At 41.3% G+C, this 20,960-nt stretch overlaps 3 protein-coding genes across 4 annotated transcripts; 1 reads left to right on the top strand and 2 right to left on the bottom strand.

Moving 5' to 3' along the window:
- Positions 1-145: 145 nt before the first annotated feature.
- Positions 146-3,622, bottom strand: gtf2h3 (general transcription factor IIH, polypeptide 3). The gene is made up of 13 exons (XM_076987226.1): positions 3,487-3,622; positions 3,126-3,205; positions 2,798-2,904; positions 2,460-2,605; positions 2,141-2,203; positions 2,002-2,031; positions 1,783-1,811; positions 1,623-1,697; positions 1,459-1,512; positions 1,182-1,250; positions 869-1,004; positions 583-619; positions 146-447 (listed from the first exon to the last, which is right to left on the bottom strand). Exons 1-13 carry the CDS (start codon positions 3,494-3,496, stop codon positions 381-383), a joined length of 903 nt encoding a protein of 300 aa, XP_076843341.1. The 5' UTR covers positions 3,497-3,622; the 3' UTR covers positions 146-380.
- Positions 3,623-3,750: 128 nt separating this feature from the next.
- Positions 3,751-12,655, top strand: eif2b1 (eukaryotic translation initiation factor 2B, subunit 1 alpha). The gene is made up of 9 exons (XM_076987225.1): positions 3,751-3,891; positions 4,123-4,224; positions 4,800-4,936; positions 5,935-6,051; positions 8,282-8,394; positions 8,738-8,806; positions 8,974-9,049; positions 11,447-11,572; positions 11,965-12,655. Exons 1-9 carry the CDS (start codon positions 3,879-3,881, stop codon positions 12,118-12,120), a joined length of 909 nt encoding a protein of 302 aa, XP_076843340.1. The 5' UTR covers positions 3,751-3,878; the 3' UTR covers positions 12,121-12,655.
- A 232-nt stretch (positions 12,656-12,887) lies between these two features.
- LOC143487925 (transmembrane emp24 domain-containing protein 2-like) lies at positions 12,888-16,696 on the bottom strand. 2 transcript variants are annotated; one of them, XM_076987227.1, is made up of 5 exons: positions 16,371-16,696; positions 15,196-15,388; positions 14,848-14,868; positions 14,182-14,289; positions 12,888-14,013 (listed from the first exon to the last, which is right to left on the bottom strand). In XM_076987227.1, the coding sequence occupies exons 1-5, from the start codon at positions 16,548-16,550 to the stop codon at positions 13,889-13,891; spliced, it is 627 nt and encodes a 208-aa protein (XP_076843342.1). In that variant the 5' UTR covers positions 16,551-16,696; the 3' UTR covers positions 12,888-13,888. The 2 variants fall into 2 exon arrangements, with proteins under 2 accessions (XP_076843342.1, XP_076843343.1); XM_076987228.1 differs by lacking the exon at positions 14,848-14,868.
- Between the last annotated feature and the right edge of the window lie 4,264 nt (positions 16,697-20,960).

The raw sequence follows: 20,960 nt of genomic DNA, 5'->3' as shown, positions 1-20,960 counted from the left end.
ACAAGCATTGATGTTTTAAATGTACAAATACAATGTATTAGCTGTTTTGTCGTATTTCCTTGTTTTAAGAAATATCTTGCTTCTTTAAAACATTCCTTACTTCAATGTAAGAAAAATGGCTGCAAAAAAAAAACCAAGGGAAATATAACTTACAATAATTCTTTAATAATAAAACAATATTTACAGTACAAATGTGAGCATGTACATTTTTCTCAGTTATTTTCATGTCCAGATTTATCACTTAAAACTCTCATTAATGACTTACAAAAATCTCTAATGCCCAAATTTCAAGTTGTACGCACGCACACATACACACACACTATCGTGAAAAAGAAAACTGTATTCCACACTAACATTAGAGTATTGTGGCAGACATTTGATTAGTTTGCTTTAAGTTTTTTCTTCTTTGGTTTAATCATCTGTGGCAATGGAATCTTAAAGGCAGTCCTACAAAAAGAAAAAATAAAACAAAATGAATTAAGTTAATTCATTTGGTTAGTTAACCACCCAGTCAACATGCTTGAAGATGTTTCAAGGTAAAATTTGAATGAAAAACAACAATATTGTACTGAAAGTACTCACTCGCATGTTGTGCAGATAGGACTAAAGTTGCAAAATACTGTTTAATGGCAAAGAAACAAGAAGAAAATTAATCTACATGATGACATTATGCATCACTTTAAAGCTTCAAATGGAGATTTAGAAATGACATCCAAAGATTCGGCCTGAATTTATGAAGAAAAAACAAATACAAGAATGGCTGATTTAGACAGATAAATGGTTAGATATATATGTCATCCTTTCAGGCTAATAAGTAAGGTCTGTAGGTTTTAACAATGACATAAGGAAGAATAAGACTGAAACGTACTGGACAGGCACACTGAGCAGACATAACCGATCTCGATCAGATTACGGTGACAGAAGCATGCTGCTCGGTAGTCCACGTGTGCTGGTGGAGGAAGAACCAACTGGGAGCGCTGGTCCACATCTGGTAGGAACACCCACTAAGAAAAACACCACAGCTCCATAAGTAGACATATGACCGAGAAGATGAAAGGAGATGAATCACTGAGGTAATCAGATAACAAGGCTGGATTCAGATGAATAAGAAAACTTAGCCATGGTATGAGAAACGTCTGGAAAATTGTGCTGGCCACACTGGTTAGACTTGACCATCTCACCAGTAAATACTGTGCTAGAGCAGTCTTCTGGGGAATCTTCAGGTACAAGCCCCCAGTTATATCACATGCCTGTGGAAATGGAAGGTATTTGTCTTTGTTATTAAAATTATACATTATTAAGCCCTAATTATAGAATAAAAAGTATTTTTGGGAGGCAGTAAACTAGACCAAGACTGGGCATTATATGGAAGTGGTAAGGGAAAAGGTTTTAAACTCTCTCTGTGGAAATCACATTTGATGAGTGAAACATGGTGAGGATGTTCCTTTGAAAACATACCTGCTGCAGAAGGCCTGAATCAGAGTGCAGCACACACGCATCAATCAGGACATTCTAGTGAGAGTGGGAAAAGGGGTCATGACCAGGACAAGATCATCACATCTCCCATCCCAACAAGATCTCCCATCAACTGTACACATTGGTAACGAGAATCTAATAAACACCTGTTTCTGTGCAGCAAAGATCACGTTCATGAAGTTCATGTACTGCAGTGCACAGTCTTCAGCTGCTTTGACCACCTGCACAGTACAGTCTGTTATGGAAATGAGATCCAGGTTCATTTGTAGCCACAGTTGCAGAAGCAAAAATAAACCAGGTTCTCACCAATATCCTCGACTTCATTTCTTGACCAGCTAAAAACAAAAATGGAAGTTTTACTCAATTGCTCAGATTACTCAGAAAGATGTTACAGTAGAAGCATGTCTAGAATCAACTGTAAAGGATGATTACCCATAATAAATCATAAAGATGACCTATTAATTTATTAGTTGTGTAAATATTACAGGGTTATATTTTTGTTTCCATAGCAAAAAACAGCTTTACCTTCCAGGTTCTTAGAGACTCGATGAATATCTAAGAGTCACCTATTAAAGAAAATCAACTATCTGATCCAGATGACACAAACGCATACTTTTTAAAAGATATATTGTGCAAACCCTTGTACAAACATTGTAAAGGATACAGCACAGAGCTTTGGCAAGGGATCCAGCCAATAAGGTGTCTGTCTGGTGACCTTTCACCTGTGCTTTAAAAAGGAAAAACTTTAGATTTAATTGATTTTTATACACTTTTATTTTATAGAAATAAGAATTTGTGCAAAAACTGAAATGAGATATACATATGATTTTTAAGTGGCAGTAACAAGACAAGTGTATTTAATTAATGTGAAAGGATACTTTTGTACATTCACAATTCACTTCATAAACACTGCTGCTTAGTGAATAAACTGCCATTTCACATTCAAAAGGAGAATACAGAAGTCTGAGCTAGCAGCTACTTACTACGGCCCATGAGATTCTTCATCTCCTCTACAATAAGGTCATTTGCAACAGACAGGAGCTCATATTTGCCATCACAGCTGCCCGACGATGGGTCGTCCCCGGCAACGTCTCCTGCTTTCCAGTGCTTGCTTGGGTACAGGAAGTGACTTCAAGGGGAAAGTAGATACAAAATAGTGTCAGTGTCACCCCGAGCTGACCCTGGCAAACCAGGGGAAAAACACATGAGTGATGACGCTCTGAAGACCTGTCAGTAGTGACAACAGCTTTGGTTAACATTCAGAAATTGGTTTCCAGAGTAACATTCAGAGATTGGTTTCCTGGGTAATGTAGTGCTTTACCTCTCCTGACAGTGGCTAGCAACGATGGCCAGCTTGTTTGTTCTGGCCATAACCAAGTGAGAGTTTGCCATGACCATCACCGCGTCCAGACATTTCGACAGGGTGAACTGAGAGGGGAAGATGTGAGATCAAACTTCTGTCATAGCATGCAGCAACTACACATGCATCAGCTGCCAACAAGATTATTCTTACTTCCAAATTGTGTGATCAACTAAAGGACATTTCTCGCTTTAATTGCAAAGTTCTCTTACAGCAGACACCGCTGGCGTGCACCCCACTGCACCCTTTAACAACAATAATACAAAACTAAAAAAAACACTCAACACACCTGTGGGTCTCGCTGCACCTGCTGGCCCCACCAAATTGGATTGACATCTACCACAATGACTAGAAGACTAATTTCGTCTTCTGTGGACCAAGAACAGGATGTTAGTTCAGTGTGAAATCACCAGATGATGAGCCCACCAACACTAAACACCTACAGACACCAACACGTTAACCTCCTTAAGGTGGTCTAGCTGTGCTAGCTAGCTATGTAACTAGGAACAAACTGGAACATGGCGAAATCTGCTTCGTTTTTTTCACAGGAATACGGGCATACGATTAAAACAAACATTTAAAACACCATTAAACGAACTGAAACAGGGCTCGTGTATTTGCACAAAAGCAACGTTTTCGCAGGCCGCTACCTGACGCCATGGCGACCAGCTGCTCCGCGCGAACAGATCACGTGGTCGGCGTCGCGTGTGACGCAATCACGGCGCGACGGCGCGGTTGGTCCTGCGGCGCCGTGGAGACTGAACACGCTGGACAACAGTGTGTCCGGGGGACGTGGGCAGTCAAATAACGCGTCTGTGTCAGCTACGGGCTCCGTGTGTTTGACCACAGTGCAGTTTTGCTCGGTTGTAGTGTGTCAGTTGCGGTGGGCGTGATCTCTGTCATTCATTGCATCAGCAACAGCGTGCTGTGGAGATCCTGGTCGACGAGAGTTTAGAGGTTTGGGCAGACTTGGTTGATATTGGAGTAACTTTACTTTTTCACCACATACTCTACGTGACGCCGTTCAAGACGAGAGTGCAGTATGGATGAAGGAGGTAGGCTATGGCACAAATCTGATTGTGTCTCTTGGTTGCTATATTTGCCTAGCTGGAACCACCCCAGCCTAGTTTAACGTTACAGTGGGCATATATGACGTGAATACAATAGATAAAAACTCGCCTACCTGGTGGAATAACTTAAGACATCATGTAGCAATCTTTAAACTTGATGTCAACATAAATTGTTTGTTGCTAAAGTGTTTTTTATGTGTGTACAACTCGCTTCAGAGTTGGTGGAGTATTTCAGGACGCAGATGAGCCAGGATCCTGACGTCGCCTCTGCAGTCGCAGCTATACGGTCTCTCCTGGAGTTCTTGAAGAGAGACCAGAGTAAGAATCACTGCTCTATAATAGTTCTTTATTAGAGACCAGAGTGAGACTCGCTGCTCTATAATAGTTCTTTAATAGAGACCAGAGTAAGACTCGCTGCTCTATAATAGTTCTTTATTAGAGATCAGAGTAAGACTCGCTGCTCTATAATAGTTCTTTATTAGAGATCAGAGTAAGACTCGCTGCTCTATAATAGTTCTTTATTAGAGATCAGAGTAAGACTCGCTGCTCTATAATGGTTCTTTATTAGAGATCAGAGTAAGACTCGCTGCTCTATAATGGTTCTTTATTAGAGATCAGAGTAAGACTCACTGCTCTATAATAGTTGTTTATTAGAGATCAGAGTAAGACTCGCTGCTCTATAATAGTTCTTTATTAGAGATCAGGGGTAATGCTGCTATTTACAACTCATGCAAGCACACCTTAACATGGAGAATCCATGTAATGACTCTTTGGGGCATCATTATGATTTAAAAAAAAGTTGATCTGGCCAAGACAACCTTTTATCAGAAAGCTATCCTAAAACCTTTCATCGTTCAACCCATTAGGAGCCTAAGTGTTTGGTCCTTCTCCAGGTGAGACTATCCAGGGACTGAGAGAGAACCTGACACGTGCCATTGAGAGACTGGAGGAGACCGATTCCTCTGTAGCGGTGTCCTCTGGTGGGGAACTCTTCCTACGTTTCATCAGCCTCACCTCACTGGAGCATTCGGTGAGCTGAACACATGAACATGTTGCACACATGGGTTCGATCTACACACAGGCTACAGAGGCCGTTCTGACTTCATACCGTCTGACTTCATACCGTCTGACTTCATACGGTCTGACTTCAGCTAGGGCAGCCCACTGCTCTGGGCACGTGTGATCCACAGCCCTCTAGTAATCACTAGTGTGTGTGTGTGTGGGTGTGTGTGTGTGTGTGTGTGTGTGTGTGTGTGTGTGTGTGTGTGTTCTAACTGCACAGATGGGTTAAAAACGGAGGACAAATTTCGATTGCGGTGAAAAAATCACAATTGACAAAATATGGCACATTTACATACGGTCTGACTTCATACGGTCTGATTCATACGGCACTTCGGTCTGATTCACATACGGTCTGATTCACACACCGTGCTCTCTGTAGCTTCTTTTGATTACCAACAATGAATAAAGTCTAACACTTGAGAACAAATCAATGGTATTTTGCTGTGATATTTGCTGGTTGAATAAATAAAAGGTTTGCTAATTTTGGAACACCCTACTTTTTCTACTTAAAGGTTACATTTCGTGTACATAAAGGTTACTCATATTTAATGTTGGTCTTTCGTGTACATAAAGGTTACTCATATTTAATGTTGGTCTTTCGTGTACATAAAGGCTACTCATATTTAATGTTGGTCTTTCGTGTACATAAAGGTTACTCATATTTAATGTTGGTCTTTCATGTACATAAAGGTTACTCATATTTAATGTTGGTCTTTCGTGTACATAAAGGTTACTCATATTTAATGTTGGTCTTTCGTGTACATAAAGGTTACTCATATTTAATGTTGGTCTTTCGTGTACATAAAGGTTACTCATATTTAATGTTGGTCTTTCGTGTACATAAAGGTTACTCATATTTAATGTTGGTCTTTCGTGTACATAAAGGTTACTCATATTTAATGTTGGTCTTTCGTGTACATAAAGGTTACTCATATTTAATGTTGGTTTCCTCTTTCTTCTGCACAGGATCTTTCACAGTGCAAGAATGTGATGGTGGAGAGAGGAGAACTCTTTCTAAAGAAAATATCCTTGTCCAGAGGCAAAGTGGTCAAACTCTGCCACACCTTTATCAAGGACGGGGCTGTAAGTACCATTTTTAATATCTCTCACTTGCTTTTGAAGGCTCTGTTAAATGTGTACATTTGCTCTTTTTCAACCTAGAAGTGTGTTTCGATATATACGATGCATACTAGAAAGTAATTTTGCATATGGCAGCCTTCTGCAATATTAGAATTATGGAAGCTGGTGTTGTAGTATCAATTTCCAGACGATGTGTCGTGCAACTTTAAGATATGAATCAGTCATGGTGAATCAGTTATGGTATTTATCGTTCTGTATTCAATATCATGTTTCCACTAGGTTTGGGCAGTATGACGGTATTTCGGTATTTAAATATAGTGACGGTATTGTAAAATGGTGACGCTATATTAACTACCTAGTAGTAAACTAGTAGGCTACCAAAACAAATTTGCAAATGGTGAATCTGTCAGAAAGGGTAGATACAACACAGTGATCATTGCTGAGCTTTGTGTCAAACAAACTAGTGGAGTTTGCAGCAGGGAGTAAAGCTAAAACATGCTTTGTAGAATGTTAATAAAAGTAAGTAGACTGTAAACGCTAGCTAATGAGCTAGCTAGCGTTTATAATCCATGTTCATTGCCAATTCCAAGTGATTTAACATGTTGACAGGGTGTTTTTCTGTCTTCTCTTTTGCCACTAGCATGTTAAACGAAGTTTATTATGGGCATTAAAAGAAATACATTCTGCAGACCGTTCTAGGATATACTGGAAAATCAAACATAAAGCAAAACTCGTGAACACACCTAAAACATACAAACCGAGAATAGTGGAGGCGGAGAGATTTCAATGACCAGCAACGGGGCATTAAGAACACGGGGTATATATACACAACGGGGCATTAAGAACACGGGGTATACATACACAACGGGGCATTAAGAACACGGGGTATACATACACAACGGGGCATTAAGAACACGGGGTATATATACACAACGGGGCATTAAGAACACAGGGTATATATACACAACGGGGCATTAAGAACACGGGGTATATATACACAACGGGGCATTAAGAACACGGGGTATATATACACAACGGGGCATTAAGAACACGGGGTATATATACACAACGGGGCATTAAGAACACGGGGTATATATACACAACGGGGCATTAAGAACACGGGGTATATATACACAACGGGGCATTAAGAACACGGGGTATATATACACAACGGGGCATTAAGAACACGGGGTATATATACACAACGGGGCATTAAGAACACGGGGTATATATACACAACGGGGCATTAAGAACACGGGGTATATATACACAACGGGGCATTAAGAACACGGGGTATATATACACAACGGGGCATTAAGAACACGGGGTATATATACACAACGGGGCATTAAGAACACGGGGTATATATACACAACGGGGCATTAAGAACACGGGGTATATATACACAACGGGGCATTAAGAACACGGGGTATATATACACAACGGGGCATTAAGAACACGGGGTATATATACACAACGGGGCATTAAGAACACGGGGTATATATACACAACTGGGTCTGAAGAACACGGGGTATATATACACAACTGGGCATGAAGAACACGGGGTATATATACACAACTGGGCATGAAGAACACGGGGTATATATACACAACGGGGCATTAAGAACACGGGGTATATATACACAACTGGGCATGAAGAACACGGGGTATATATACACAACGGGGCATTAAGAACACGGGGTATATATACACAACGGGGCATTAAGAACACGGGGTATATATACTCAATGGGGCATTAAGAACACGGGGTATATATACTCAATGGGGCATTAAGAACACGGGGTATATATACTCAATGGGGCATTAAGAACACGGGGTATATATACTCAATGGGGCATTAAGAACACGGGGTATATATACTCAATGGGGCATTAAGAACACGGGGTATATATACACAATGGGGCATTAAGAACACGGGGTATATATACACAACGGGGCATTAAGAACACGGGGTATATATACACAATGGGGCATTAAGAACACAGGGTATATATACACAACGGGGCATTAAGAACACGGGGTATATATAAACCGAAGAAACGACTCTAAGAAAGGCACAATTTCATGAACAACCACCCCCACCCCCCCAAACCGGTAATACCGTACACCGCGATATAATCTGAAGTTAATACAGCGATATGAAAAAGTTTCCAGTTTCCACAATGAGTTCACTAAATTCATCTGTCTCACCAACGTGAATGTGATTGTGCAGATGATCCTCACTCACTCCTCATCCAGAGTGGTGCTGACGGTCCTGGAGAACGCAGCAGCAGACAAGAAACGATTCACGGTCTATGTCACGGAGTCCCAGCCAGATTCTGCTGGGTAAGTCACACCCGCCTCATCAGTATGCAGCAATAGAAAGATAATCCTCCACCAGTTTAGGGTCATCTAAGATTTCCAGTGTATGGGGTATAATTGTAGGATGTCATGTATATATGTGGGTTTTATTTTTACAGCAGCTCTTGCATAAACCACTCCTACAAGACAATTTTTTTTTTCTGTGTCTGTCACAGTATATTAGACATTTGTCGAAGATCCATACTCCTTGTTTGACCAACTCGAGAGCTCAAGTTAATGCATTTGCCCAACCCTAACATGCAACCGGTTATCAGCAGTGTTGATAGGAACACATATTCTTATGTGTGTATGTTTTTTATGTCTACAGTCAGCACATGGCAGACAAATTGCGAAGGCTCAATATCCCAGTCATAGTTGTTCTAGATGCTGCTGTTGGGTAAGAGGTTCATTACACTTGTCTTATAGCGTCTATAAATGATTTAATAACATACAGTAGGTATGTCGAACACAGCAAATTCCTCGAACTAACTCCAAGTGTTAATTTGTGTACAACTGGATGAACTGGCCTTTTGAAAATGACTAAATGCTTATGAACGGTTTCAGGTACATCATGGAGAAGGTAGACCTGGTAATTGTTGGTGCTGAAGGGGTTGTGGAAAGTGGAGGAATTTTTAACAAGGTACAGCAGATGTGGTAACACACCCATAAACACACACCCATAAACACATACGTATAACACACACACACACACCTATAAACACATACGTATAACACACACACACCCATAAACACATACGTATAACACACACACACACCCATAAACACATACGTACAACACACACACACACACATAAACACATACGTACAACACACACACACACACATAAACACATACGTATAACACACACACACACCCATAAACACATACGTATAACACACACACACACCCATAAACACATACGTATAACACACACACACCCATAAACACATACATACAACACACACACACACACACCCATAAACACATACATACAACACACACACACACACCCATAAACACATACATACAACACACACACACACACACACCCATAAACACATACGTATAACACACACTAGGGTTGCAACGGTATGAGATTTTCACGGTATGATAACCGTCTCAGAAAATACCGCGGTATCACGGTTATCACGGTATCACAGTTAGTTTGTATATTATTAAAAGATACACTGACCCTTAAAGAAATTACAAGTTTTTTTTGTTCAATTAACTATTTATTGTAGAAACCTGGAACTATTGTATACAAAATGTCTCCTTTAAAAAAATAAGCTGTACACATGTTTAAATAAATACTGCAAAATTAGATAAACCTAAATCATGGATTTCAGTACAATTATTTAAGTTTAAATTATTTAATATCTGATAAACTCAACCTGGGTCAGTGTCTGATCAACAACTGTTGTAAACGTCCGTTGTACTGCCAAGTTAGAATATAACCAGATACTGCAGAAAGAGAGGATTTATTTCTGACATGACCCTCACAATAGAGATTTCTATTTTAAGGCTTTCACACCGAGTCTGGTTTTAACATATGAAAAACAGGCACGTAAAATTTTGAAAATGAACGCATGTAAATTAATGGCATCTTTCACATCCAGTGAAAGCAAGGACCTTAAAAATCTATGGATTTACACTTTCACTAGTGACCGTAGCGCGCGACTCGGCACAGTTCTTTTGTATTACGTTAACAAATACGAGCCTCTTGTAATTCCAGGACGAAACATGAGAGAACGTGAAGACGTTAAGACTGGGCGTTTTGAAAATAAACAACCATTAAATAATTTAATAAAAAGCGAATTATTTTGAGTATATGTATAAATATTTAACTTAATTAAGTTTAAGGTGCTGGGAAATATTGAAACGGACCTTTAAAGTTACGTACAAGTGCTTTAATTCCACCTTATAAAGGTGTATGAACCCTGCAAACATGACTTTGTTCATTGCGCTGAGGCGCGACGCGCGCAAAGTTACAAAATTCGAGACGTGCACGACCTCGCGAATCGACAGCGCGCGAGACCCGCGCTCACCGGCGGAGCCACCGCGATTACGTCATTTTCGCCGCTGATTTTAGTTAAGCTTTTTTTTTGTTAAAAAATTTGTTAAGTCTAATGCACTTTCTGCCATTCTCACTGCTGTGTGCTTAGTAGCTGAACCGGAGCGGAGTTGCGCATGCGCGGGTCAGTTTCTCCGCTGGCTTGCTTTTTACCGGTAATAAGCAAACGCACACGGTATGATAACCGTGCATTTTAATACCGTGGTATACCGTGAAACCGGTTACCGCTGCAACCCTAACACACACACACACACACCCATAAACACATACATACAACACACACCCATAAACACATATGTACAACACACACCCATAAACACATACACACTCATAAACACATATGTACAACAGACACACACACCCCCATAAACACATACGTACAACACACACCCATAAACACATACGTACAACACACACACACACCCATAAACACATACGTACAACAGACACACACACCCCCATAAACACGTACGTAAAACACACACACACCCATAAACACGTACGTACAACACACACACAAGCATAAACACATACGTATAACAGACACACAACCATAAACACATGCATATAACACACACACAACCATAAACACATACGTATAACAGAAACACAACCATAAACACATACGTATAACACACACACACACCCATAAACACATACGTATAACAGACACACACCCGTAAACACGTACATAAATCACACACACACACCCATAAACACGTACATATAAGACACATGCACCCATAAACACATACGTACAACACACACCCACCCATAAACACATACATACAACAGACACACACACCCATAAACACATATACAACAGACACACACACCCATTAACACATACGTACAACAGACACACACACCCATTAACACATTTATAACACACACACACCCATAAACACATACGTATAACCCTCGATTGCTGAAGTTATTTGTTATTAAACAATTTTACCTTGTAGATTGGTACCTACCAGATGGCAGTGTGTTCCAAAGCACACAACAAGCCATTTTATGTGGTGGCAGAGAGTTTCAAGTTTGTGCGCCTCTACCCTCTAAATCAGCAAGATGTACCTCACAGATTTAAAGTATGTCCTTTCTGATTCTTCTTGTCTTTTAGCCTCATTGATCCTTTTGTTTATGAACTTCTGTATTATTCAAATGTTAAACACTGTAATTTGCTTATTCACTTATGACGGACGTGTCCAGTTTTGTTAATGTGAAGCTATTAAATGATCTAATTGCATCGTTACCTGAAGCAGGTGAAACGTGTGGAGTGATTTCTAGAGAACGTTGGACAGCATCAGCTGCTACTCAGCATTCCTTCAGAATAATTTCTAACATAATCACAACCCCCATGGTGCTACTGTTTATTTCATCTTCATTTTTCTGCACTTTTCAGGCTGAATTTCATACCAGTTGACATTTTTACCTAATTAAAATGCAGATGTAATAGAAAATCGTACTTGTTTCTGTCCAGTATAAAGCAGATACCCTGAAGACTGCTGAAGACCTGGACCAGGAACACCCAATGATCGACTACACGCCTCCGTCTCTCATCACGCTGCTCTTTACTGACCTGGGGGTGCTGACTCCCTCCGCAGTCAGTGATGAACTCATCAAACTCTATTTGTAAGACACTTCCTGCGGCTCAGAGACATGCAGGAGTTACAAGACCCACCTGACCTTCATGCCAAGTCGTGTCAGCCATATTGGTTTTACCAATAGGTCATTTCAATCTTCTTGATGTACAAGGAATAATCTGGCTTGAACATTGTTTGGTTTTCACTGACATGTACGATTCTGATGTGTTATAACAGATGAGTGTGTATAGCTAAATATCAAAATATATCACAATTGACAAAATAATCTACAATTTCTGACGGGCTTAAAATGACCAAAGCTGGGGAAAGATATTTTATACCCTCAACTGCTTCCTGTCAGGTTTGATTGTATTGATAATATGAAATATGCATATGCAGAACTCCATCCTCATTTTACACTTCTTAAAGAAATTGTAATGAAAGTTTAGTTATGAATTGTGTACTACATAACTGTAGATAGCCTGGTTCATTTGCTTACATACCCATACATCTACTGTATGTATGCTTACAATAATTTGTATCTTTGATCAAATTGAAAATTTTACAATAAATACAACTGGGAATGAATTGTAATTTACACTGGATGTATAATCTCAACAGAGCTTGAACTCAAATTCATAGGAAAGGAATCAACCAAAATTTTTGTCCTTCCTATTTCTATTCACTTTATACCATAAGTTCCATACAGAGGCCTGCTGGAATTGTTTCTACTCTGTAATCATTTATTTTTATCATTCAAATGTGAGACCAATTTTTTTTTTTGTGCCAGCAACCATCAAAACACCAGACCAGTTTCAAGTGAGGTTCATCCAAAAACTAGTTGATTGGATGTTAAAAAAGACATACAATATTTTAGAGGAATCTAAAATACTTCCTTTACATGACAGTAAAGTACAAAGATTGTTTTCTGTATTACCTGCCTGATCAGCATGGGTTAAACTCTGACTTACAGCAACAAAGACATTAAGAGATGAGGGGGAGAGCAGCAAGCTGTACTGTACAGCTCTGTATTTGACAGCCACAATAAGCCAAAGCCACATTTGTAGATGGCTGGCACAGAAGGCATTCTGATGACATACAAAATAATATAATCGCTGAGACTGACGCACAACCAACATCACTGCCATTTTACAATGAATTTAACTGGAGACTCAACAAACTACCAATTCTGTGCTTATAAGCTATGTGGTTCCTTTGTGCACACACAGGTGTCGTGGATCCTGTAGCAAAACAGCTTCTGCAGGGACTGTTAGAGCCCACGAAGAATACAGAGGCTGAAAGTATAGCTTGGTTATTTGTTGGGACTGGAAAAGTCAATTTGAAGTAATAATGTGGTCTTCAGAATGTACACTGCAGTACAATAGTACACTAATTTAAATTGCCCTAGGTGTTTGTTAAAGTACTTTGAGGAATCTGTTGGAGATGCTCACCCACTGACTGTCCCAACAGGACTATTCTCTTTTGCTTTCAGCAGGCCTTTCCATATTTGGTCAAAATGGGAAATAGTTGAGTGTCAGTAAACTGTGAAGGAACCTCAACTGACACATAAAAGGGTATAAATCATATATGGAAAAATCGTAAATTAGTGCACCTTTAAGCAAATACAAAATAGTACATATTAAAGACTGGACCATCAAAAGGAAAAGTAGAATACCTTTGTAGACCTCACAGGTGTGGCCATTTCTAGCCTCAAAGGCAGGAGGTGGCGATCTTCCCATTTTCAACAGTTTACTTGTTTATTCTCCAAACAAGTCCAAAATAAAATGACATTTGGAATACAAAATGGTACAAATCACAACTTTAAACCACTCTCCGCACTTCAAAAAACCTCTTCAGGTAGTAAACCTGTCCCAGGGTCATGGCCACCAACACCAAGGCCTCGAAGAAAGACCAGAGGACTACTCGACTGTTCGTGTTGTCGTTAACTGCAAGGAGACAAAACAGATTGAATGACACACCGACACGTATCTCACCGTCAACCACATGGCAGATCAAAACATGGTTTTGAGACAAGGCAACATGAGAAACTGAACAGGTGTAACTCGCCGTTTCTCTGATATGGGTGGTCTGCACCATCGTTTGGAGGGACTTACTTGCTCTGTGTATCCTCTCACGCACTTCCATGTACTCCTGCTCGTGTTTGACTGCTGTCATGGCCACGGCCAGCTCGTTGATCATCTCCTCCAGTTTGTTTTGATGGGCTGTAATGAATTAGTAGATCTAATAAGTATTTACTTAATGCAATAGGGACATGCAGATCCAGGCAGAGTGGAAGCGAGATTCAGGCAGGCTGGACTAAGGCTCAACTTACTAGTGTGAGCAAAACTGAAAATAATAACGTATTCAGAATTTATTAATTAGTCCAAACACAAAGAGTACTCTGGTTTGTGACATTTTTTCATGGCCAATACATATTGAAAAAGAAATTGTATAAAAATACCCAACAGGTGCATTGGGGAAAAAAAACAAAACAAAAAAAAACCACTCGTCACACTTATAACTAGACCCGAATACCTCGTATGTGGCATGCCTCATGTTGCTTGCTTTTAAAATTAACTTTGCAGCTGGTTTCCACTCTTACATGAACCATTTTCATTCACGTTAGCTTCAGCATCAAGCACGTGAGACATAAGACCAGACCCACACTGTGCAACCGTGACGTGTGTATTACTCTGTCTAATGCTTTGTGTAAACAGAGCAATAGAAGACTGCATAGTTACAAAGCCATGGAAGCTTTTCATGCACCCTATTTAACCTACCGTCCCAGGTACCACCACCAACTGAGGGAAAGGAAGAAAGCAGGAAAGAGAGGGAGAAAGATGAAATGAAAGGGATGAGAGGATGGAAATAAGGAAAAATGATAACAGAGACAGCTGGACGTGAGAATACGAATTCGGGTCCGAGTGTGCAAGTTTGAAATCATGCATTACTGAAGTTGGTCTGTGTCATCAGAATGTGGCTTGAAAAACACATTTCTCATGGGCCCACTTAAAAACAGCCCACACAAAACATCTAATTAGAAAAAAGTGTTTTAATTGACAACATATAATTTATATAACTAATACATAGTACAGAATGCTATAAGTGGGAACATCACATGTACATACCCTCTGTCTCCATCCCGTCTCCCTTTGGAGCCTCTCCGATGTCAATGGTAAACATGACAATTTTTGGAGTCATGGTCGACATCTTATTGCTGAAGCAGAACTTGTAGGTGCCATCCATATGGGCCGCAACCGAGTACTTCCCACTGGACTCTCTGTCTCCCTTATAGATTTGCTTCCCATCTGGACCTGTGATCTTGCATAGAACAATATAGGCTAAGCTGCCATGCTCATCAGTAGTTATGTAGCTTTTTATCATACAAATATATTACTTATATTAAATGTATGTATTATGTAAAGATATTCGAAGCAGTCCGTTTATGAAACAAGTATATTAGTACAATACAATTGAACAAACAATTAGATAAACACGAGTTTGTTAGCTGAGTTATTACTGAATAACGCAGTCTGATCCCATCACAGCTGTTGAACTTAGGTTAGCTAACTAGCTTGTTAGCCAAGTCCGCTAAGAACTGTAGAGCATTAGTTAGCTGGCTGTAGTTAGCTGGTTGTAGTTAGCTGGCTGTAGTTAGCTGGCTGTAGTTAGCTGGCTGTAGCTGTTAGTTGGCTGTAGTTATCTGGCTGTAGCTAATAGCTGGCTGTGGTTATCTGGCTGTAGTTAGCTAGGTTGTAGCTGTTAGCTGGCTGTAGTTAGCTGGTTGTAGTTAACTGGCTGTAGCTGTAAGTTGGCTGTAGTTAGCTAGGTTGTAGCTAGCTAGCTGTAGTTAGATGTCTAGTTAGCTGACTATAGTTATCTGGCTGTAGCTGTTAGCTAGCTGTAGTTAGCTAGATGTAGTTAGCTGGCTATAGTTATCTGGTTGTAGTTATCTGGCTGTAGCTGTTAGCTAGCTGTAGTTAGCTGGCTGTAGTTAGCTAGCCCAAACGATGACGATGTTCTCATCTGAATAAAGCTGTTAATTATTATTTTTACAGTTTGCTAATATGTGCTCGTATGTTTTAACCCGTCACCGTGTGTTGGTGAGCGTCAGTAATCCCGTTAGCGGAACCGGGCTGGTGCTCTATAGAGGCGGACCCAGCTGAGCTCGCGGTGCTAGCGCGGTAAGCGCTGGGTACTGCGACCGAATAAATGACCCACTATCCGCAGACTCTGCAGCACCAACCACGTCCACCGGACCGTAACTCGGCGGACTAGCGGAGTCCTCTAACCGGCTAGCTACCTCCACGTCGATGTCCAAGAAGCCCCCTTCCGCAACCTCGAACATGAGGCCCATCTTGGTGCCCGAGCCCACCCGCTCATGGAAGCACTCTTCGGCGTGAGCGTCCACGCTGACGAAGTAGCCGGACGCGGTGGCACACAGCGCTGCCGAAACGACCACAAGTTCCGAGAAGGTGAACATGACGAAGACGTACACCTGTCACACCTGCAGGAGCGGCGACAACTGCAAAGAGCTTCGGTTCAGTCCAGCGAGCGGAAACCTAACGACACCGGGCAGGCCGCGGCGGCGCAGAGGAGGAGTCGGGCCGCCGGGACCAGACGAGACGAGCCACGTAGGAGAACAGGAGTGGCGCTGAGGGACAGGACACACAGGATAAACAGGACAAACAGGACCACACCAGGACACACAGGATAAACAGGACCACACAGGACCACACAGGACACACAGGATAAACAGGACCACACAGGACACACAGGATAAACAGGACCACACCAGGACCACACAGGACCACACCAGACCACACAGGATACACAGGATAAACAGGACCACACACAGGACCACACCAGACCACACAGGATACACAGGATAAACAGGACCACACACAGGACCACACCAGACCACACAGGATAAACAGGACCACACAGGACCACACAGGATAAACAGGACAAACAGGACCACACCAGGACCACACCAGGACACACAGGATACACAGGATAAACAGGACCACACAGGATAAACAGGACAAACAGGACCACACCAGGACCACACAGGATACACAGGATAAACAGGACCACACCAGGACCACACAGGATACACAGGATAAACAGGACCACACACAGGACCACACCAGACCACACAGGATAAACAGGACCACACCAGACCACACAGGACCACACCAGGACACACAGGATAAACAGGACCACACCAGACCACACAGGATACACAGGATAAACAGGACCACACCAGACCACACAGGACACACAGGATAAACAGGACACACAGGACCACACCAGGACACACAGGATAAACAGGACCACACCAGACCACACAGGATAAACAGGACCACACCAGACCACACAGGATAAACAGGACACACAGGACCACACCAGGACACACAGGATAAACAGGACCACACCAGACCACACAGGACCACACAGGATAAACAGGACCACACCAGACCACACAGGACCACACCAGACCACACAGGATACACAGGATAAACAGGACCACACCAGACCACACAGGACCACACCAGACCACACAGGACCACACCAGACCACACAGGATACACAGGATAAACAGGACCACACCAGACCACACAGGACCACACCAGACCACACAGGATACACAGGATAAACAGGACCACACAGGACACACAGGACCACACCAGACCACACAGGACACAAAGGATAAACAGGACCACACAGGACCACACCAGACCACACAGGACCAGACCAGATCACACAGGGACACACAGGACCACACCAGATCACACAGGACACACAGGACCACACCAGACCACACAGGATAAACAGGACCACACAGGACACATAGGACCACACCAGACCACACAGGACACACAGGATAAACAGGACCACACAGGACCACACAGGACACACAGGATAAACAGGACCACACAGGACCACACCAGATCACACAGGACACACAGGACCACACCAGACCACACAGGATAAACAGGACCACACAGGACCACACAGGACACACAGGATAAACAGGACCACACAGGACCACACCAGACCACACAGGACACACAGGACACACAGGACCACACCAGACCACACAGGACACGACCATTACTTACCAAGCCAAATGAAACCGGCAGAAATGATTTAATGTGAAACAAAACACCGGCTCAACCATACTTGACTTTAATTTCTGTACTCACAATGTGACAATGTTCAAGCGTGTATTATGCCAACCATGACCATTGTTAGGAGGTCATAGTGCACAACAGCAGAGATTAGTGAAAAATTAATGGTCTCAAAACTCAAACAATATTATTATGATAACCTCATATTTGCTTGGAAATTATAAACTACACTTCCCATTTAAATAACTGCTGGATGGCATCTCCCTGGTGGAATCAGGTTTACTCTTCTACCACAACCATAAAACTATTAAATGAAAAGAATGAAAAGGTGAAATTTTAAAGTTACTGTCCCCAGAAAGGTGGTGTGGCCAACGAAAAAAAAACTAAACTGTGTCAGTCAAAGAAAAATAATGAAAAGACTGAGAGTGTGAGATTACATGGTAGTTTATTCCATGGACCACGGACGTAATGGGGGGGGGGGGGGGGCATGTCCCCCCTGCACTTTTTCAAAAGCCGGTTTTGGTAAACCCCGCGCCCCAGTTCTCAAGCCATTTGTGTCCCCCCCCCACCTATGAAATCAAAATTTCGTCCATGTCATGGACCAAATTATATTAGATTGTGCTGAATGGCAAAATTATCTTTCTGTTTTGTGTTGTGTAAAATGTATTAAAAAACACAAAATGATGCCTTTGAATTATATACCTATAACTCCTTGCATATAACTTTGGTGTCCATACGAAAACACAGGAAAAACATTTTACTTTATGAATAGCCTATGTATTTAAGAAAACAATAAGTTAAATATTTTAGATATTTTACTGAATTTTAGTACATAAGTAGTAACACCATATTAATATTATACTAATATGTGTACCAAGTGAATCCCAAGTATATAAAACTGCAAAATTTGAGAATATTGTTGCAACCAATTGATAAAAAAAACTCCAGGTAAAATATATTTTCTCTCAAGTACATTTTCCCTTAAATACAGCTTCAATTTTCATGCTCTTCAAAACAGTGCTGATGAAGTGCTGTTGATGTGGTTTCTAACTATGGTACTTCGTGAATAATTTACAGCCTGCAGCTTTTAAGCAATTATGCTGTCGATCTGTGCATTAGTCTGTTCTACAACTTGACTGGATTATAAATTTCTTCGGGCAATATAAAAAAAATCTATAGTAGCTTTAAGAGCTTCATTTTAAATTATTTATTCAAGACAAAACAAAATATTAATGTGACTAATTTGATTTTTGTCTGAAAAATAACATTATTGTTACTTTGCTGTCTGATTTGATCCTAACCCTCGTTATTAGCTTAATAATCCAGATGAAATATCCTTTGTGTGTTAAATCACATGCATTAAAACAGGGCACACAAACTATACATACTGCAGGTGTCTTCCATCAGTACAAGCAAATGTGTCCATGTGTAGTGTCCAGTGTCCCACTTGTCCTTCAATGTCCAGTGTCCTTCATTTAATTTCAAACACAGTTAATTTTACAAGGAATATAACATCCAAACGTAGGCTACTACAAGCTTCTGTTGACCTAAGACAACAGAATCCTCATCAAAGAGCAGAAGAGGAGAAAGGTGGGCTATTAACCATAATACTGCAGGGCCATAACCAAACCTTCTAAACAGTCTTAGACTGTTTCCAATATTAATGGTAAAACAGGACTGTATTGGGAAGCAAAATAATAATCTTACTGCTAGAGCCAAGTAAGCCCATTCCACCCAACATCTGTGCGTCTCCTCCTGAGGTATTTTTCTACTTTCCCAAATGAATCTGGAACACTAGCACCTGGTATAAACAGAGAGCTCCAAGCAGGACTCAGTTGCTCAAGGATGAAGACATTCAAATTATTGTGTTGAAAATAATAAATAGTTAGCAGCTGGGTTAGCAATTACGTTGCAGGTTACAACCTTCATTTCAGAAATGTTCTGATATAAGCCCTGTACTCTTCAGTGAATATTAACATTACATGTGATGCTAAGCAACACATATGCTAAGGCACAGCATGATGGGGGGGGGGGGGGGGGGGGGGGGGGGGGTGAGGGGGGGGACCAAACACTGAAGGTGGTAATGAATGTTATCAAAGAATAATACAAATGTAGCCATTGTTTTTGTTTTTTTATTTTATTTGTGCAGGGAAGCCCTAACAAGAAAAAGTCAAAGTCAAATTTATTTATATAGTGCTTTTCACAACACATGTTGTCACAAAGCAGCTTTACAATCGTATGGGTCCAAATCCCTAATGAGCAAGTCAAAGGCGACAGTGGCGAGGAAAAACTCCCTAGATGGTGGGGAATAGGAAGAAACCTTGGGAGGACCAAGACTCAAAAGGGAACCCATCCTCCATTGGGCGGCACGTTAACACAAGTCCGTGGTGTGCAGGATGATTCTACAGATAAAGTTAAGGTTCTTGTTCCCCGGCCAAGTAGTCACAGTCCCTTCGGTGTAGATGGTGAGCCTCAGGTAGGAGCATCAGCACGTCCTCTTGCAGCAATGGCACATCCAACCCCAGCATCAGCACATCCACTGGCAAGCCAGACCATCTCCCAGGTGCTTGTAGGTGCTTGCATGCAATCGTCTTAGGTAGAAGCATGCAAAAAAAGATATACAATACAGGTTGAGTATGTGGACATCAATTTAAACCACCATTGATTTAAATGTACATAGCTCACGTGCCCTTGATTAGCATGTGGCTCCAGCAGGCTAATCTATAGCAGCATAACTAAAGGGAGGAGTTCAGAGGTGA

This window comes from Brachyhypopomus gauderio, unplaced genomic scaffold (assembly GCF_052324685.1).
Source record: "Brachyhypopomus gauderio isolate BG-103 unplaced genomic scaffold, BGAUD_0.2 sc51, whole genome shotgun sequence".
Classification (NCBI taxonomy): Eukaryota; Metazoa; Chordata; class Actinopteri; order Gymnotiformes; family Hypopomidae; genus Brachyhypopomus; species Brachyhypopomus gauderio.
The sequence above is the reverse complement of the archived record's forward strand: the minus strand, read 5'-3'. Positions and strand labels throughout refer to the sequence as shown.